At 38.7% G+C, this 20,720-nt stretch overlaps 2 protein-coding genes across 5 annotated transcripts; both read right to left on the reverse strand.

Annotated features, from left to right (window-relative positions):
• Positions 1-808: 808 nt before the first annotated feature.
• Positions 809-7,968, reverse strand: LOC102706716 (protein STRUBBELIG-RECEPTOR FAMILY 3-like). 2 transcript variants are annotated; one of them, XM_040520737.1, is made up of 17 exons: positions 7,513-7,968; positions 6,556-6,685; positions 6,407-6,475; positions 6,144-6,209; positions 5,989-6,060; positions 5,825-5,896; positions 5,587-5,658; positions 5,443-5,508; positions 4,572-4,637; positions 4,013-4,422; positions 3,871-3,927; positions 3,396-3,769; positions 3,041-3,309; positions 2,808-2,946; positions 1,988-2,127; positions 1,711-1,867; positions 809-1,214 (listed from the first exon to the last, which is right to left on the reverse strand). In XM_040520737.1, exons 1-17 carry the CDS (start codon positions 7,637-7,639, stop codon positions 1,128-1,130), a joined length of 2,373 nt encoding a protein of 790 aa, XP_040376671.1. In that variant the 5' UTR covers positions 7,640-7,968; the 3' UTR covers positions 809-1,127. The 2 variants fall into 2 exon arrangements, with proteins under 2 accessions (XP_040376671.1, XP_015699060.1); XM_015843574.2 differs by lacking the exon at positions 7,513-7,968 and having other exon boundaries at positions 6,585-6,685.
• A 9,175-nt stretch (positions 7,969-17,143) lies between these two features.
• Positions 17,144-19,991, reverse strand: LOC102699660 (transmembrane protein 230). 3 transcript variants are annotated; one of them, XM_040521509.1, is made up of 3 exons: positions 19,646-19,991; positions 18,736-18,870; positions 17,144-17,514 (listed from the first exon to the last, which is right to left on the reverse strand). In XM_040521509.1, exons 1-2 carry the CDS (start codon positions 19,833-19,835, stop codon positions 18,749-18,751), a joined length of 312 nt encoding a protein of 103 aa, XP_040377443.1. In that variant the 5' UTR covers positions 19,836-19,991; the 3' UTR covers positions 17,144-17,514; positions 18,736-18,748. The 3 variants fall into 3 exon arrangements, with proteins under 3 accessions (XP_040377443.1, XP_040377444.1, XP_040377442.1); XM_040521510.1 differs by lacking the exon at positions 17,144-17,514 and adding an exon at positions 18,424-18,654 and having other exon boundaries at positions 19,646-19,989; XM_040521508.1 differs by lacking the exon at positions 17,144-17,514 and having other exon boundaries at positions 18,424-18,870; positions 19,646-19,986.
• Positions 19,992-20,720: the final 729 nt, after the last annotated feature.

Raw genomic sequence — 20,720 nt, forward strand, 5'->3', positions numbered from 1 at the left:
TAGAAGTTTTAATGATTGATGAGTGCACTTATTTATCCAGATTTTTGTTCAAAAGCAGTAAGCCTCCCAGAAAAGTGGGTGAAAGCAACAAAAGTCTAGGTTCCCATTACTCCAATCAAAGCAGATCATAGTGTTATACTCTATACTAAAAAGGTAAATAAAACTATTTAGTCTGCGAAATTTTTTCCATATAACAGGTGGGACCGATGCTCCCAGTGTTAAACACAGCAAGTTTTTCTAACTCAAATCACATATACAAGTCAAAATAGATGGTTGGAGCTTTCAGTATTAGCTTTTGAACGAGGTCAAAAGTAGTGTCAGTCTTGTACTGACCAAATTATTCGGCAGAGTGCTATTCTAACACTACAAAAGCAAACTTAAGTATACCACAAACTTTCATCACAGATCAGACAAGTTAGCAATCAGCCATAAACTTGCCGTCTATCTTTCAAGCAATATATTCCCCCAGCTTGTCCCTATTACTCGGCCACAAATCCCTAATTCATTGAAAGACTACACAATATATCATACAAAGGAAATACGATAGGAGAAAATTGAGTACGGGATGCATACCTAAATGAGGTCCTTTTGCCTGCAGCCTGCAGGAGGAGAACGTGCATGTCGAGTTTCACGGAAGTATATCAATGCCGATAGAGTATATCCACCTCTGAAGAACATCTCTACGCCAGTATACTTTCTAAAATCACAAAAACCATCTGGAGTTAATCAAACAAAATAAATGATTTCTGGATGAGTTTCCAGAGAAAGAGGGCACTCAAATATGCCAACAAACATCGTATGAACATAACTAGTTTTGATGTAAATAAATGATCAAAATTAGAATGGGTTATAAGATATACATGCAATTTGATAATGTCCAGAAATTACAGGAATCTACTTGGCCACAATAAGAAGGCCCATGCCCCCTCCCCTGGCTATACCACTACCACCTTTCAACAGGTAAACGCCGCTCCAGAATCAACATGTACACTACAGGACAATGTTGTCCATTATAAATACTGAAAGGATGCTCCGCAGAATTTCTAAAGATGTTTCCTCTGAATATCTTCACTAGCTGCGTGAGCTGGCTTCCTAGCTAGATGTATGGCCCCGCCATGATCTCTTTGTTACTCTGATTCCTCACCGGTAACACTAACAATCCTAGCTAGGTCTTGGACAATTTCTGACATTGATGGTCTGAATTCTGGTTCCGGCTGCATAAGAAATTTCAGATCACTCATCAGTCACATTATTCATAAGTCCATCTCATAGCTCTCAAGAAAGAAAAACAGAGCAAACAGAATATCGTAGTGAACAGATAAACAAGTATTTAACCTGAATGTGATTAAGTATCAAAATGGTTAAACGAATTAATTTGTAATATAATAACTTGGAGATGAAATTGCAGATGCATTTGACCTCAACAATGAAGTAAAATTATGCAATGGGCTAATAGGATATTTCGACAATTTGATGCTTTTAACCTAATCAAACAATTCTGTACAGAAAATTTTGGCATAATACCCACAAATGTGCTAAGGAAACAGCACATGTACTATATAGTTACCCCATGGAGAATTAGCAGCACCCCACAAATGATATAAATACTATCGTTGCTTTAGATTTACTCACGTCAGTGGCAATCTTGTACTATGCTTAGAAACTAGAAACTACAGTATATCTCAGGAGAGAATGGAAGCATTTGATTACCCGGATACAACAACTGATGATGTCTGCAAAACGTGACAGTACTTTCTCAGAACACTCTCCTTTAATAGAAGGATCAACCATCTTTGACAGGGACTCAATGTCATGAAGTTGAGAATCAGCCCATCTAACAAGATGTTGTTCAGCACGTGGACGAGAACTGTAAATTGTAACAGAAAACTAAGCAAATTAGAAAGTTCATACATAATTTTTTGAGACAAGTAATCTAACATAATTATGAAACTAAAATAAAGAATGCAGATTTTGGTGAATCACTGACCTGTCATATGGTTTACGGCCAGTGAGCAGTTCTAGCATTACCACGCCGAAACTGTAAACATCACTTCGGTCCGTAAGAGTCCCAGCTTCATGGATTTCAGGCGCTTCATAATTCAGGAGTGCCCTCATGCGACCTGACAACTGGAATAAAAGAACACCATTCTAAGTAAAATCCACTGAGAGGACGAACTTGCATCAACAGCTTCATTAGGAGATGCAGCAAGACCAGAGATGGAATGAACTTGCTTGTTTTCTTTCTTGCTTAACAGATCAATGCTAAAGCCCTTAAATGAGGCAGTTCCTAATAATATTAGCTAAAAGCTTCTTAACTGAAGAAAATCTCTAACCGAGAGATAACACATTAAGAATAAATCAAGGAACAAAGTACTACTGCCGTGGTAGATGTGCATGGTTGCTGAAAGGCCCAACATAATTAATCTAAAAGCTTAACACAAGTGAAATTTCAATCCCTTTCTGTCAATAGCCTTTCCTGTCATATAATAGTAAAGATTTGGGAGAGGCAGCTCTAGTTTGGAAGAAAATTGTTGCACTAGACCTAATAGCTGTCATGGACTGAGAGCTGCTAACTGTACTTCATTATGCTTCATGGAGTTGGTATACTTCACGAGTACATTATCTGATCTCCAAGAGACTAAAAGATCAAAATCTGGAGAGATATACACTATGTAGAAGGCAAACAGTTCTAAATTATAGAAGACATAATCTGACTTCAGATATTCTAGGCGATAAATCAAAACTATTGGTGACAGAAAAGCTGAAATATAACAACCAAAAGGTTGACATACAACACTAGAGGTTACCTGTGTAACAGAACCTGACAGCATCAATTCTGCCAGTCCACATTCAGCAACACGTACTAAAAATCCATTACCAAGAAGCACATTGGCTGGTTCAAAATTCTGGTGCACTACTGGAGGTTCACACTTGTCATGGAGATACCTGAAAGAAGAGCGTAAGTACAAAAGCTGGCCCATGAAAAAAATAAATTAAATATGGTAATTATTTTGAACAAGAATACAGCTTGGTAGCTTACTCTAAGGCCTTTGCTGCACCTAGAGCAACCTGGAGGCGAGCATTCCATGATAGTGCGCCATCCAATTCCTCCCCTTCATGTAATACATCATGCAGTGTTTTTCGACTGAAATGATTATAAACAAGTAACCGTTGACCATATTCTGCACAGTATCCAACAAGCTCAAGGATATTGGGGTGCCTAATATCTGATACACGTGCAACCAGTTCTAGAAATTCATCTACTGGTATTCTATCATTGGCGTTATCAATCTTCATAACTTCCAAGAACTGCATAGGATAAAGGATGATGAGCATAGCATTTCAACAATCATAGAACCCCATCATTTAAATGAAGCAGTCCTTTGTACACATACCCTGCCTTCAGGAAGTTCTGCCAGATATACTTTCCCCAACCTACTCTCTCTTATCAAATTTCCCTCTTCAAAACTATTTGTATATTGCTGAAGTGACGCGACAGAAAAAGATGTTGCAGATGTCGAGGGACCTGTCCTAGGTGGAGTACTAACTCTTTTCTCTGGCTTAACAATGGGATTTACAATCACTTTTTCAACAGGTGGTGGTGGTGGCGGCGGCGTCCGTGGCGGAGGTGGTGGGCCTGGTGGCGGCGGAGGAGGAGGTGGTGGTGGTGGCGGTGGCGGCGGAGGTGCAGAAGCAAAAATTTCTGACTCTGATCGCTCCAAATTAATTGCATGTTCCTTTCTTTTTTCAGGAGGCTTCTCAAGAGCAGCTGCCAGCAGTTGAAAATTATCTTATAGATCTGAACTTAAAAAACTGGATAGTATTACAGTACTAAACAACCTGATAGATCAGATTTACAAGCATTTATACCTGGTACTGCCAAATTTATTTCACGAACCTGCCTCCGATCAGGAACCTCTGTTGAGCCTGTTAAAAAAACATCAGATGCATGATATAAAACAAATAAGAGAAAATATAGAAACATATTACATAATAATAACTAATTGTTGACCTTTTTTAGCATCATTCCTTGACTGTACTGAAGCTTGCTTAACTTTTGGCTCTTCAACCCTCTGATGAACCCTCCCCACCTGACTTGTTGTATAATCACGTCTTGACTGTCTCTCTTGGTACTTGGATAGGCAAAATATTACCAGCAGCACTGTAACTATAAACAGAACAATAGCTAGAAGAACATATCCAACAGTCCTGAGGGTTGAAGACTTATGTTTCCTGGATGATGGAGAGCTGCTGTCTCGAGCAGTAGATCCACCAGAAGAGTTAGAGGGCGAATTAGATGCTGAAGGTGTTCCTGAAGGAGAGGAAGGTGATGATGGCGTTTGTGTTGGTGTAGAGCCTGTAGGTGTTGAAGACGGTGATGCAGAAGGAGCTATGCTTGAATTAAATGGGTTCCCATCCTTTCTGTAGGCAAAAACAATAAATTACCTCATTAAGCTACCTACATATAATTACAAATAGAAAAGGTGTACAGCACATATAATTATGTATGAATACAAGGACTATGTGCATGGCATCAATAAATTGAAATATGTAAGAAAAGGGTTTCTCACTTGAAGTTTGGCACATTCAGCAGCTTTGGAGGAACCGGTCCAGAAAACAGATTATTCTCTATATTTCTGTTTGAGGTAAACAAATTATCAGAAACAAGCATATATATTTCATATTTGTATGCATGACAACCTTCTATGAAAATGGATGGTCTAGATTAGACATCACATATTGGATTTAGAGCAAATGTTTTACTGGTGAATGTCTATGATAAGATAAAGCTAAATTACTTATGTCAACTGTTCTTTATCTAACTGGTAGCTTTGCCAAAGCCTAAATATGCAGTTTTTTTTGTCATGGCTATATGGTACATTATTCTTCTACAAACAAATGGTAAATGACATTTACTTTGTGAAAAGATGTCTACTTTCTACAACCTATCTAGCAAATTCAACATGGCTATGTTAAATAATGGAGAACTTGTGTCTGCTAACATATGTTGCATGTTAGTTCAGAAAACTGCTAAAGTGAAGGAACACTTATACTATGACATCTCTAAATTAGACCTGAAGAAAATGTCAGTTAAGCATACTCATTTTTGTAAATCAATGCATATCTGATCAAACAGTTGCAGATGCTCCAACTACTATCTAGAACCTATCTAGCAAATTCAACATGGCTATGTTAAATAATGGAGAACTTGTGTCCACTAACATATATTGCATGTTAGTTCAGAAAAATGCTAAAGTGAAGGAACACTTATACTATGACATCTCTAAATTAGACCTGAAGAAAATGTCTGTTAAGCATACTCATTTTTGTAAATCAATGCATAACTGATCAAACAGTTGCAGATGCTCCAATTTATATATAATGATGTGCTAATGCAAGTGACTCAGTAATATGATGACAGAGTAGAGAGTGTGGGAATACAAATCTTTGAGGGGGAGATCCTGCAAGACATCAAGGGTTCCAGAGAGCTGATTGTTTTGAATGTGCCTGTGGAATAGCAAGGGATGAAAATAAGTAAAAAAAAAGTAGGGAAAAAACACGACAAGAAAATAGTTGTAGACTTACAATGTAGTCAACGATGACAGGCTCCCCAACGAAGTTGGTAATGGACCACTGAAGTTATTGGATGAAATATCACTGTGGAAAAATGTTAGATGTTATCAACGAGTTAACAGTTCAGCTCTTTAGTCCCTTACATAAGCCTTGAGGAAAATGAAGATATGAAATACTCAGGTGCATGAGCAAGTGCACATGAAGAGTAAGAATAAGCAGGATGATAAAGAGGGGGGAATGAGGATCTTACAGATTTACAAGGCCAGTAAGTGAATCAAAAGCATCTGGCAGTTTCCCGTCCAGATGATTATCATTTAGAGACCTATAAAAAGACAGATCTTGGGTGAGACAGATCAGATGAAAACAGTACAATTGCTTCTTTAATTAGGAATGAGCATAGGACAATAGTCATACATGTCTGTTAAACTCTGAAGCTTTGATAGTGACGTCGGAATGCTTCCAGTGAGCTGGTTATCAGACATAAAACTGCACTAGCAAGGAACATACGGCATCTCATCACTCAATCACAAGAGTTAAAAGAATTGCAAGGGAGGAAGACTAGCCCATACAAATGTTGCAGTGTAACAGGTAGATCTTCTGGTATAGTTCCACCAATATTATTGTTGCTAAGATTTCTGCAATAAAAGAAAAGTAAATAGTCACAAAACCTGATCAGGAATTCAGGATACATACAGAAACAACATAACTTCTGTCAGTATATAAGTATAGCTTTTGAATGCCCTGTTGACATACTAATTACTATGCATGGACAATTAAATGACACAATAAACAATCATGAGCAAGAGAATAAAATTAACAGTAACATGCTTACATAGTGGTTATTGAAGTGAAGTTCCCCAGGCTGCCTAACTGTCCTTCCAAATTTGCAGCATTGAAAATTCTACAGACAATGAGTTGATAAAAGCACAAAATATAAACGCTCTACCAGATAGAGGAAATGCAAATGTACAATTGACGTACATTGAATCTATATTTGAGCCAATACATACAACGCCCTGCCAACCATCACCGCAGGGGTCACCACCATTGGCAGTCCATTTAGGAAGAGCAGGTGATCCAAGTGCAATATACAGTCCATTTATAGCAGCAACTGTCCACAGATAAGCAAAACAGTCATTAGTAACAAACATGATTATCCCTAACATGGATTCACGGCAAATCAATAACATTTAAGCTACTTAATTAATGAAATGTACCTACATAGTAAGAACAGTGCAGATTGTGCAAGTGGGCCGGTCAATTCAAGTTAAAACAGAGCCCAGCATTGCACCAAAAATCAAGGGTGAGCATAGAAATCAGTCATAGATGACCTTCAGCCAACTTTCTACCACCAAGACCCCTTTTTAGTTTTTATGCAAACAGTATGAAAGGAACATTTTCAATAAAGATGTCAGTAAGCGAGAGCAAAACCATAGTTACCACTTTCTCATTATAACACAATTAGCCTAAAAGTAATCATCTATCACTCTATCCTGCACCCATTGCTGTCAACAATCATCATGATCCATAAAGCACATGTCACACCGCAATCCTTAAGAACATCAAAATCCCTCCACACCGAAAATAGCAGCCCAATTGCAGCAATAAACGACGTCATTGCTTTGCTTCCACAAGCAAGCGCACATACAAATTCAACTGCCCCCATCAACTCTCCCTCCACAGGTACGGGAGATATCCGCTGTCAATCCGCACAGCCAGATTGAATCAATCCCCAGAGCAGAGTACAGCACTGCATCAAAATCAATCCCCCCATTACCCCGCCTCGATCCACCGACAAGTCCCCTCGTTCATCCCGAACAGTAACTGGAATCATCACTGCGCAGACGGTGCGAACGAACGGCCACAAACCAAAGCGAGTGCAACATGTACTACAAAAGTAGCCAAAGCTATAGCACGCGCACGCGCGCGTGCACTTACCATCGGCGGCAGCGGTGGCCGCGAGCGCCCGCCGGGGCAATGCCGCCGCGGCGATCAGCAGCAGCAGCATCAGCCTCAGCACGACCGGCGCCGGAGCCCCCCTCCGGAAGCATCCCCAGGGCGCCATCGACCCCCGCGTCGCTCGCCTCGAGAGTTACCGCAGCATCAGCCGGCCACCGTGCCCCCCCGCAGGCAGATCACTACACCCACTGACCCACCACCACCGCGCGCGCGTCGCAGATCTAGCCACAGCACAGGCCAGCGAGAGAGCGATGCCGCGCGTGCCCCCACACGCAGCACCCACACCACCACCACCGGCGCGCGGCTCGGTTCCCGGAGCAGGGCGGCGGCGCAGCAGGAGCAGAATCGAATCTAGCTGCAAGTCTCCAGAGGAGAGAGAGAGGAGAGTGGGAGTGGCGGCGAAGTGAGAGAAAGCGAGGAGGAGGAGGAAGAGGAGCGTGTGCGTGCGTGTGAGTGAGCAACGGGCATGGAAAAGGTTGAGAGAGAAAGCAAGAGCGGGTGGGTGACTGGGTGTGAGTGGCGACGGGAGAAAAGAAAAAGGTTCGTATTCTTTTGCTTTACCATGGAAATGCTTATTTACAAGCGAAAAAAAACACTTTAATGTGTGTATATATATATGATAAAATAAAAGTAAGCGTCGTAAAATAAGCTACAATCAGAAAGATTAAAAAAAGACAATTGTAAAAGTCTTAAAATTTAAATTTTGAATTATCCTTTGTTTATTCTGAAATAAAATAAAATGGTACTGAAAGTGATGTACTAGATATAACTCATACACATATAAAAGAGATGATTGTATGATTTTTTTCTAAAAAACAAACAGCATATTAAATAATTTGTAAATTAAACTTTTATATACATATTTTTAGCAATTTAAAAACTAATATAGAAAATAAACTTTAATGAAAAAACATTAAAATAAACTTTAAATTTAGAGTTTAAAATTTAAGTTGTGACTTGTAAATATAAACATAAGAAAAAACGAAAAGACTGAGATAACAGGGTAGTAACTAGTAAAAAGGAATTAAAAAAGAGCGTGTGGGATTTGTGGGAAAAGAAAGGAGAAAATGTCGAAAAAGGAGAGCAGAATAGCAGAGCATGATTGGGAATTTTATGCGCGTGACCTGTGGCTTTTTGTGTGCGGAGAAGAGTAGTACTCCTCCTGCCCTTCTGTATCCTGCACGCACGCTGCTCGGCATTCAGTGCAGCAGGGTGTGTGTGCGTGGGGCCCCCGCTGACGTGGAGCCGATCGGCTGGGTCTGGGGTCGTTACGTTTGGCGTTTTGGCATCCGACTCCTGTCTTGCCTGGCCTCCTCGTCATCGGCCGCGTTATAGATTACTATATGATTAATTAATTATTAATTATTTTAAAAAATAAAATATATTAATATAATTTTTTAAAATAATTTTTTTATAAAATTTTTTTATAAAAAAGTGTGTGTGGAAAACGAGGGAGATAAATTAACCAGGGGCTGCTGAAAGGTGTCATCATCCTAAGAGGAGACTTGTTCTGGGCATAAGAAAGAAGCGAGTGAGAGCAAGTATAATAGCAGGCTATAAGTCAGCTAAATGCTGATGTGAAAGAAAGAAGGGAAGAGAGAGAGGAGAAGCTGACTATAAGCTTATAGCCAGCTTAGGCACAAGAACCAAGACAACATGTGAGACAGACATATGGGTCATGCATTAAAGATAAAGAGCTAACCATTATATGAGTGTGCTATAAAAAGACTATAAGAAATCTTATAGCCAACTTGTTGGCATTAGCCATGCAGCTTTGGATGCAGTTGGTATGTAGTACATCCATCTCGCCCAAATCCAAAATGTCTTTCTGCAGTTGTTCATGCCTTCACCAAAGGCGCTTGCTATTTTTTTTTCCTTTCCTTTTCTAAAGTCTTTGAGCAAAGTGGCTAGAAAAGGTGTGTTTTCTTATAGGTGGTTTAGACATTTTCTATGTTAAAAAAACGGTTCTTACGATGTTGTTATATGGCAGAAAGATATACCTAAACATGATTCTTTAGTACTTTTGAACTCAAGTATATTTAAACATAACCCTAATTCGAGATATATGTGCTGATTGAAGATATGATTATATAACTATAACATCATGTGAGTGTAACGTAGCCGAAGCTGTACCTTCTCGAAATGAAGAAGAGAGCTCAGTCATATATTTTCACTTATATTTATATTTATAAGTTAAAATTGTAATTTTCGATATTAAATTTAGAGGTAATTTTGGGTTGTTTATTTACAGTTTATTTTTCAGTGTTGTCTTTTAAATTGCTAAAAATATTTATTAAATATTTTATTCATAAACTAATTTTCTTTTTATAAATATATCGTTTTGACGAACCTCGCTATATCACTGGAAAAAGAAAGGGGAAGAAAGAAGTACTACAAGCAAAGTTCCATTGCCTTAGCCGTCAAGCACCTGGCACTTTCCAGCCCAAAGGCGTCAAAAACCTAACAAAAACCATGATTCGACAATGACATCGATGCCAAGTCACAATCTCGGGCTAAGAAGGAAGCTTGAATCACATTGGAAAAAAAAAGAGAAATACCCATGCTTTTTATTATTATCAAACATCACTTCACTTGGAATGTGACAAATAATTAAGAGCAGCAATCCTCTCCCTTATCCTTCAAACCTGAGGCCTGCAAACCAAATGACCCCACTTTACTTAGCCAAAAGCTGCCGTGACATGATACTTGTTGAAAGCTCATTAGGTCAAGGGTGAATGCTACTTAATGACAATACTTATCACTTATTATCTCATGTGTCCTAGGAAGCAAACAGTGTTTTGACTAATATTAATTAGGGTTTATCTTTGGATTGATTTTTACTACTAGGAGAGTCAAAGCAAATTAGCTAGCTCTCCTTCTAGAGCTCTGTTAGTTTGGTTTACTCTTACTAAAATAGTTTAGATAAGAGCAATTTTACTATTTTTGAGAAAATATCAGTAGGTATCACGTAAAATTTAGTACCTTATGGTACCTTCTTACGGATACGAAAATTCTCTTTAGATAAAGTTTAATTGTTATTTCTCCATTTTTTAAATATAGAAATTTATTTTGTTTCGTTAGGATTACATTTTAACCAACTATTACTCTATTGAGTATATTAAGTAAATAAGTAATGATATTATATTCATATTGATTCTTTTTCCTGTAGGTATACTTTTGTGTTATATAAATAATATTTCATATTAGTAAAGTAATTATTAATCAAAATCGTGGTTCTAGAAAATAAAATAAGTATTACCAGAGGGAGAACTGTCTAATCTGTGATATGACCTCCAGGCATTAATTGTTGGCTTCATTGAAGAGAATTTTCGGCGCGTTATGGGAGTCGTTATTAGTTCATTTAAACATGATAGACACGAACGCAAGATGGACTTTATCACCAAGGATCAGAGAATGCTTAAGCATCACGGCCAAGTTGTCGCGTAGCACGTCATTTTGTTGAAATGAACCCTAAGTAAAATAACTTGTTAATAATTAAAAATAATTGAATATTTTTACATGTGTTATTAAAAAGTAAAATATAAATTCGACTTATAGTATAATCGAGCGAAAAGAAGGAAAGATTTCCATCGATTTGTCCCGTCGTGGGCCTGCTGCTGACGTCACTGGTGTCACCTAACACGTCAGGCTAAAGCGAACGTTAAATTGGAGCAGACACTTATTATAAATATTATAAATAGTAAATATAGAGTATTAATAAAACTCATCATTAATTCATAATTAGCCTAGTAAACATATTTTAATTTTAGATTAATTAGGCTTAAAATTTTTGTTATGCAAATTAGTTCTAATTAGTTTTATAAGTTTTATAATTAGTCTACGTTCATAATACGTTTAATATTTATAATAAGTGTCCAAACATCCAACGTGACACGAGGTTAAAAAGTTTAGCCACATCTAAACACCCCTATTAATGCTTGTTGGCTTATATCATCCATAGTTAAATCCTTTCATAATGTGTTTTTCCAACGCTGAATTTTAAGATATTTTTTCTCTATCCCACGAAAGACATGTACTATGATTTTCTCTACACAACCTTCAATATTACACTTTAACCATTATTTTTTTCTTGATACTATATTATGAACACATCACTGCGAAAACGTAGTACTCCCACTAGATTTCAGCATGAATTGAAAACACACAGATGTTTCAAAACTATTATCTGATTAATACACATAAGAAACACGACAATTATTTGAAGTCATGGGTAGAAGAAAAAATGAGATAGGATCTCAATTTTGTTTTTCTCTTAAATCTTTATTGTTATGTCCAATTCATGGAAATAAAGAAAACGGAAAATTCCTTTGTTTCATTGGCTTTCAATGGATTTTTTCATAGGACAGAAATTCTCCAATTTTCTATGTTTTTTTTAAGAATCACAGGACCTTGTATTTCTGCAGCTTCTAGGAAAGTTCTTAGGACTTTTAGAAAAAGATCCCTCTTCTTTCAAACAGGAGGAACTTTTTTTTTGTGTAGTTCCTACAAAATCAGTAGTCTTTTGGGAGAGATTTTTTCTCCCTCTTTCCAAGCTCCCTACGCGCGCCGTCTCGCCCACCCGCCCGCTCGCCGGCCGGCCCCGGTCCCACCCCCCCCCCCCCCCCCCCTTCTCTCCCTTAGCAGGTAGAAGCAGGAAGCAACGGGCGTTGCTACTTTGCGCAGCTGCTGTGTATGCCAGCTTAGCCGAATAATTCAGGAGCAGCAGCAGCTGCAATGTGGACTCTAGTTAAAAGAAAGATTCTACTCAAGCTAAACAATGAAAAAGACTCAAGAAGGGGTGTAAAAGGTGAGAATAAAAATAGGAAAAAGCCAATCAAAAAAAGAGAAGAAAACCTACTCTCCTTTCGACCATTGGACTTTCTAGTACATGATAATTTTGGGTAGCTGCTTTGTGGCCTAAAGCATACAGAAGCATTTTTGTACTAGCATCATGCAGGAAGATAGGTTTAAATTTGACTTTGGTCTTTCCTTAGTCAAATTGTATGGAGTTTGTTTGGGCAAAAGCTATAAAGATTGAAATGAAAAAAAGGAAATTCAGTGTGAGCTGGATCAAATTTGCTTCTCCAACCTATGTGCCTTATCAGAATCAAATGCAGAGTTGCAGACTAAACCAGAAAGGTTGTAGCTCATTATTATCCTGAAGAACTGAACAAACTGAAGTAGGCCAAGTTCAGGAAAATTTTCCTTGGACAGAATCCATCGGATGGGTCCTGCTACGGATTACACAATTTAGATGGATATCCATGGCATTGCTAGCGAGGCCCACTACTACTATTTGTTGTTCAGGAAGCAGTATCATCGAATCATATCTATAAAATTATAAAATTAAAGAAAATTTGTAAATGTGTCATTATAATTTTGTAAAGTTAGAGATATATCATTGATATCTCAATGACATATGGACCTCGCATGAGTTAATGACATATGGGTCAGAATGACATATTTTCAATTTTGTAAAATTATAATGACATCTTTGCAATTTTCCCTAAAATTAAACTAACTGCAAGCGTAATTCTGAACATATATGGCAAGCAAGGGAACACTCATTATTGATCACATATAACCGATGAATTTATCACATAGAGCTGAAGAATGAATTCAAGTCATTTTCGCTAAGATCCAAAAAAGAGAGTCATTTTCACTAACCATCGGTTCTAAGTCAGAGTGTCAGACCATACATATCTCCTCATGCCAACTGTCTCTTGTGCTACTCCAATTTCAATATTTTTTTCCTGAACTGCCAATTTCAGTCTATTGATTAAGGTCCTATTTTTTTCACTTAGAATTATTTTAATCTTGCAATATAGATTGAAATTGGCTGAAATAGGTAAGAATGCCAAGGTGAGTTATTCAATTAAATTATTCAAGGGTCAGCAGGAGTTTAGCCACAATCAATCTAAAACACACACCTTACAACCAATAATGTGAAAAAAAACACACTTGCATATTACAATAATCTAGACTTTAGATTTAAATAATCTATCACAATACTCTATTTATTTATTTTAAAGTATTTATAATAATTTAGATTACAATAATCATAATTAAAAATAAACGGGCCCTAAGTAACCCAAATCCATTGCCTTTCCCCCAAGAGATCAGTTCAACTCGTCCTCCAATTTTATTTATTTCACCAATTTCAGTCTCTTAATTTACTAATCCAAATCCATTAATTTTTTCTCCAGAGCCATTTTGTTTCGCAGAAACCAATTTAATTATAACTATCAAATCAGAAAAATTGTTGCGCTAGTAATTATCCCTACACAAATGATTGGGAAATTGTAAAAGGAAAATTAGATGAACCGAACTGTTTTACGTGAAAGTCTTATAAAATTCATGCGTTCGGAAAATACCGTAAAAATCTTATAAAATTCACGCGTTCTGAAAAAAATGCTCTAAATTTTAACGATTTATACGCATATACACACGCTGTTAGTTACACATCCCTCTTGCGTTCGCGCCAACCGTGCCAAGAAAATCACGCGTGAACAGCGCCGGAGAAGCGGCGCTGCCGTTCGTCTCCGGCGCCGGCGCGGGACGAACGTGCAGCGATTGCATCCGCGTCGGCGGCGTCACGAGAAAGAAGGCGTCGTCGTCGTCTTCGTCGCCGTCGTCGATGGCTGTCACCTCTTCCTCCTTAACAGCGGCGTCGTGCTGCAGGCCGCCACTAGGCGCATTGGAACAACGGTGGTCCTCCCCGGCGGCAGGACGGTCCACGGCGCCGGCTGCGGGCCCCGGCGCGCCGTCGCGTTCCTGGACGGCGCCGCGCCGCGCCAGCTTGGCCTCCCAGCGAGCGCGGATCGCCGCGAGGACCCCCCCGGCGTCGCTGACGCCATCGGCGACGAGGCCGCCGTGGACCTCGCCGATGGTGTGGTCCATGACGGAGGTGTACACCGCGGCGACGTCTTCGCCCTTAATTTTAGCCATGGCAGCGGCGGCGCGCCGGCGCCGGCGACGGCGAGGCGATCGACGAGGCAAGGGGATTACGTCTACGCGGATACGTGTACGCCCTGTAGAGTATTTATACCTCGAGACGTAACGGATGGGAATGGGATAACCATTTTATGGGTACGTGATGAACACGTCTACAATTTTTTTTACCAAAACTAAAATATACTAGTAATAGCAATAACAATAAAAGTAAATTTCATGAAACACTAAGCTTTTGAGGCATGGCGTAACCCAAAACCTTGGGTGTTATAATTTGTTTCAAGATATCTCGTATTTTAGGGTGAAATATTTCATAGAGCTACATGTCTATATAAAATACTTATTTCTATTATGATACGTGACATTTTTAACATATAGTCACGTATAACTAGGTCAAAATGTACCTCCTTCCTGGCTCCCGCCTAATTTATCTTCTTCCTTACTATCGCACTGTATAATTAAAAAACTCAACACAATCTTCACTAGTTAACCGATTATACATAAACTCAACACAATCTTCAATCTTCACTAGTTAACCGATTATACATAAAAAAAATTCACTATCGATAACTGACACATGTTGAAAATACGGCTAATCTGTATTAATACTTACCAATATCACATCCTACTTTTAAAAAAACTATCATGCATAAATATTATTAGACAAATAGATAATATAAGCTTATATGCGAGATTCCTCGAAACATTTAGACTTAAAACATGCACTTCCTTGAAACAGATTACTGCATGTTGGGTTTTACGTTATGCATGTTTTGTGAAATTTACTCTAACAACAATAATAATAATAACAACAATAATGATTGTAAAAATATGTTATCTCTGTCACTAAATGTTTGACACCGTTGACTTTTTAATGCACATTTGATCATTCGTCTTATTTAAAAAAATTTGCATACTTACTAATTATTTTTATATCATTTTATTTATCGTTAAGATGCTTTTATGCATATATATATATATAACATTACATATTTAAAAAAAATTAAATAAAACGAATGATCAAACGTATATAAAAAAATTAACGTACCTTTAGATAGGGGGAGTATGTATGTGTTTTACGGGCCAAAATGTTGTTCGGCCTCCGGGAACGGCCCAGGAAGACGCAGATTCCGCGGGGACACGTGTCACACTTCGATAGGCCAGTCGTTGAGGCAGACAGCTATAAAAACGGCGGAGCTTGACGAACCCTAAACCCATCCGTCCCACTTGCCTCGCCGCCTCCTCCCCCTCTCTCTTTCCGATTCAGATCTGCATCGCCTTCTTCTCTTCTTTCTCCCGTTTGATCTGGCGATTTCATGTAGCAGCAGCTGCTACCGCTGCCGCTTGTTCGTAACGTGTTTGGCGCTTTGAATTTGGTTGAGATTCATCTAGCAGTTTGGTTGATTTTTTTTTTGTGTGTGGGAGATTAGGGCTCTATACTCGAGTCAACAGCAGGAGCCGTTCGATGGCGCCCTGACTGCCGCTTGGAGCCCAGATCGAGGCCCTAGCCAGGAGAAGATTGTTTGGAGATCCATCTTCTTAGTTCCAAGCCACAATACCTGGCCACACCGCACCAAATCCCATCTCCCTTCCTCACAAATTCCATCTAGAGTTTTCTCCTTAAAAACAAAAATATTTGTTTGTTCATGTGATTTTGCGTTTTTGGGAAGAAGCATTGGTGATGGATTTGATTGGGACGGCTCTCAGACGAACGGGTGCTCCGCCGATCTGTCCATGGGCGAGCCACCCTTTGCAGAAGTGCCCAGAGAGACGCTCGCCGCTACACGATTGGATGCGCGCTTCTAGCCTCATCCAAATTTAAAGCGGCCATATATTTTTTTTGTTTGTAACCCAATCGATTTCTCCGTGTTTTGGGGTGGTTTTGCCCGCTTTGGTTTTTGCTACTTTGATCGAAGAACGGACTCAATATTGACGAAGTACTCGATATTGACGAAGCAGAGTTAGGAGGACTAATCCAGACCGAAGGACCTCTATATAACATATACCTATGTATATTGCAATTGAAAATGAGTAAATCGAAATAAAATTAAAAAATGAGTTAATTGAATTAACGAAACGAGTAAATCGAATTTAAAAATGAGTAAAGCGAAAATTTAGTGGGTGCCCCTGCCCGCCGTTCCATGTTTTCTCTAAGCCATTTTTGTGATTACAGGGGATGATTGTTGGGTTTTTTAAAACGGAACAGAATATTTCCAAAAAAGTTATGAATAATATATATATATATATTCTTAGCATCTAAAAGCTATTAATGAAAAATAAATTTCAGTGAAAAAACTCCAAATTAAAGTAAATGTGATGAAAAACTTTAAAATCAACTCTAAATTTAAAATTCAAAATTCAAAAAATTTAGTTTATAAATATAATCAGAAGCTTTGTACGCTGTCTCAATTTTCAAAAGATTAGGAGAGCCGGCAACACAGCGCTGAACAAACTTTTTGACTGGCTAGCCGCAACAGACCAGCGAAACTGTGCAGACTTTTCTCAAGTGAAAAGTCAGAAGTAGCAAGCTGATATCCGTCTTGTAATTCCATGTCTTCAATTTCCTAGTCGAATAGACGAATTTACTGAGATTGAAGAAGAGCTAAACAGCACAGCTGAAAATGGTCCTTACGAAAGATAAGAGGATGCTCCTGCTTGAATACTTGCTCTTGCTCAATGGCCGAAAGAGAACTTTATTTAGTAAAGCACTTTAAAAAGCTTTCCAAAATTGGCTAAATGTGCAGGATAATCACACACATAGAAGAAAAAACACAGTAATCTGTGCAGGATAAAAAAGAAGATATGAACGAGTAATCTGTGCAGGATGAAAAAACACAGTAATCTGTGCAGGATAAAAAAGAAGATATGAACGAGTAATCTGTGCAGGATATGGTTCCTGATCCGCACAGACACATAGTTAGGGAGCTTTCAATCAGCAAATCGTTGCTGTGCGTGGTGGTCCTCTCATGTCTGGGCTGCCCCTCTCTTCTGTTTTTGCATTTCTGTGCAGTGATTAGTGGAAATAGTGCTCTGTGCAGGATAAAAAAGAAGATATGAACGAGTAATCTGTGCAGGATAAAAAAGGAGAAGATATGAACGAGCAGAATTTTCAAATCACACAAACAGAAGAAGAAACAGGAATAACTTAGGCATTCATATGCAAAACAAAGGATTAAAAACCACATGGAAAAAAATTCTACCTTTAGGCTCTCTTTATTCAAAGGTAATTTATAGAGTTTTTAGAGGATTTTATTTCTATAGAAAATTTTCCTATAAAGCCCTTTAAATAAAAGGAATAAATGCCTCCTCAAATAAAAGATTTGGAGAAAATTTAATAAGAGGTAGAACCTCAATGAAAAAAAAATCCTTTTAAGTCTTTATCTCTACTTAAATTCCGACCATTTCTATGTTTTTCCTCTGTTTTACAATTTAGAATCCTATGTTTTTTTTTCTATTTCTCTGTTTTTTTATTCTTGTGCTTTAAAAGAGGCTTAGTTTTTTTTCGATTGATGCCCTTGATTGTCTTTTGAATTAACGTCTAATCATACATCTTATTTAAGAATTATTAATTATTATGTAATAATTAATAATTTTGATTTTGAATGAACGTCTAATCATACATCTTATTTAAGAATTATTAATTATTATATAATAATTAATAATTTTGCAATGGAACTCATTAGGAATCATAGGCAAATCCTGTGCTTTTACTTTGCTTTAATCCTACGAACAAAATATAGATGAATAGTAATCAATCCTACATGAATCTTCATGTTTATACTTCATTTTTTTGGTACAAACCTAACGAGCACTAGGGAACTAAGGTAATACAAATAGTCTCCATAGAGACAACAGGAAAAATTGCAATCGAACACATCATATGAGCCAGTGGAAATATTCACACAATTGGCACATTATGTGAGCAACAGTGTTATTATCTGACATGGGGCAAACCTGCCACAGGCCCACAGTGCGGTGGTGGCAGCTTCACGAAATCTTAACACAACAGCACATAACATGACAGCAGCACAACATAATGTTCTTATCTGGCATATTAGCCACAGTGCAGCAACTCCACATAATCACACAATGGACAACCTTTCAGCTCACCACACCATAATGCATCATTATGGGAGTAGCATTTTATATGTACATGTCTAGAAGTTCATCCTACAAGGGGCAGAAGAAGAAATTGACAAGATGAAAATGACGAAGGGTGTTTGCAGTTGGGGGCAAGATGAACCAAATCACCTCTTCGTGTTGTCTAGATCGGTGGGATGTTTGAAAACGAGAAGCCCTTGTATCCTTTGTAAGCATAGTAGGCAATTCTTGTGTAGTAGAACCCAGGGATGAACATCACAATACCCAAAATCATGAAGAAGATTCCTGTTCCAAAAGAGGGGCAATGGCTTCAGGTAAAGAAGGAATAAAGTCCCAACAGAAAAGATTCTGTGCAAGGGGTGCCCTACCCATGATAAGATGATTTTACAAGCTAAACAAATGCAAATGTTACCACCAAGCTCTGATGACTGAATCACCCTATGCCACATGTCTACCAACTTAAACCCAACAAATATACATATATACTTAAGATGAGAAGCACCCATTCGAATCTTGAATTCTACTCCAGCTCTGTTGCTTCCAATGATTGCTATTATCTGGAGCTTTTTGGATAGAAAATGCTATACCAAAATAAACTCGATACATGCATGCTAGACAACAAACTAGTAGTATTAAAATAAATCTGTGTTGATGTTCCACTCGAAATTTAAGCCCCTCTTCTGATCCTACAAACTGCCACCAAATTGGAAGCATAAGCACATCACTCAATTTCCACCATCCAACAGTAATGAAAGGCCATCTCATTGGCCAAATCAATATGTAATGAGCATATCAGCAGTAAATTCGCTCACGAAATACTATCGCAACGCATGAAATTCTAAAAAACCCACTTAATATCTTCCTCACAACCCCTAGGCTTAACTTTTTCCTCACAACCCTAAGGCACTGAAGACACACCCTACAGCTAAATATCTGTACTACCTACCACGGCATCAAATTATCAATCGGAGGAAAATTCTAGCAAGGGCCGAGACCCTAGATAGCACGACGAAGAGGATGACCGAATCGAGAGACGGGAGGGAAGGAGGGCTGGGCTCACCGTGCGCGCGGTCGCCGCCGACGCGGTTGGCGGCCATGAGGACCCCCCCGACGGCGCCGAGCGCCCCGAACGCGAGGAGCGCGGCGGCGAAGGCGATCTCCTTGACGGGCGCTCCGCGGGGCCCGCCCACGGCGCCGCCGACGAGGTCGTCCTCGTCGGAGATGGAGAAGGCGTGGTCCACGTACGCCATGTCCCCGTCTCCCCCTCCGGTCGCCGGACCCGGCCTACTACCTAGCAGCAGCAGTCCTCGTCGCCGGCCGGCCTCCGCCTGGATTTGGATCGCGAGAGGGGAAAAGGGGAGAGGTGGATGCGGGTGCAAGCAAAGGAGGCGAGGCGAGAAAACAAGCGGCTTGGTACGTCATGCGTGTACGTGTAGCGGGCGGCGGCGCCGGGTCAACCTGGCAGGTTGGGCCCTCTGCTTGTTGGGCTGGGCTGGAGCATTTCGGCCCTTGATTTCTCGGCCCACGTAGGATAATGGCTTGCCCTCTTTTCTTCTTTTTCATGTCAGTCTTGCCATGGGGCAGTACTATTTGTTATTCCCTCGGTTATTGATTTTTTTATACATGTTTTACTATTTATCTTATTCAAAAAATACATAATTATTAATTATGTTATATTATTTTATTTATTGTTAAATATATTTTTATACATATATATATATAGCTTTATATGTCTTTTTTTAAAAAAATTGAATAAGACGAATAGTTAAACATATATAAAAAATTTAACGACATCAGAAGGGAGTACTACTTTTCTCCATTTTATATTACAGGCTTTATGTCTGTATCTAAATTTATTTATGGATCAATGTATATGTTTTATATGTGTGTTCAGATTTATTACATTATAATATTTTGTAATGTGCAACGAAAGTAATATTATGAAAGAAAACTGGGAACCATTGCATTACATTTGATTCAAACATGTAGCCGGATATATCTTAATATAGAGCTTGTATTAATTTTCATTATTGAAAGAAAAGCATTTGCTTCTTCATACAAGCATGCATGGCCATGGCCATGTCCATGGGAGGGCCCTCACCAATTAGGCATTACAATATTTGCACCATGATGTT

The sequence above is a fragment of the Oryza brachyantha genome, chromosome 2 (genome assembly GCF_000231095.2).
Source record: "Oryza brachyantha chromosome 2, ObraRS2, whole genome shotgun sequence".
NCBI lineage: Eukaryota > Viridiplantae > Streptophyta > Magnoliopsida > Poales > Poaceae > Oryza > Oryza brachyantha.

Bases quoted from the DNA above. Each gene is read 5' to 3' on its own strand.
- LOC102706716 (XM_040520737.1), bottom strand. From the start codon at position 7,639: ATGGCGCCCTGGGGATGCTTCCGGAGGGGGGCTCCGGCGCCGGTCGTG. The intron at 6,686-7,512 runs GTAAGTGCACGC...ATCTGTGGACAG, and splicing joins GGCCACCGCTGCCGCCGATG to TTGCTGCTATAAATGGACTG. The intron at 6,476-6,555 runs GTACGTCAATTG...CATTGTCTGTAG, and splicing joins GGCTCAAATATAGATTCAAT to AATTTTCAATGCTGCAAATT.
- LOC102699660 (XM_040521509.1), bottom strand. From the start codon at position 19,835: ATGGCGTACGTGGACCACGCCTTCTCCATCTCCGACGAGGACGACCTC. The intron at 18,871-19,645 runs GTGAGCCCAGCC...CTTTTGGAACAG, and splicing joins CGGCGGCGACCGCGCGCACG to GAATCTTCTTCATGATTTTG.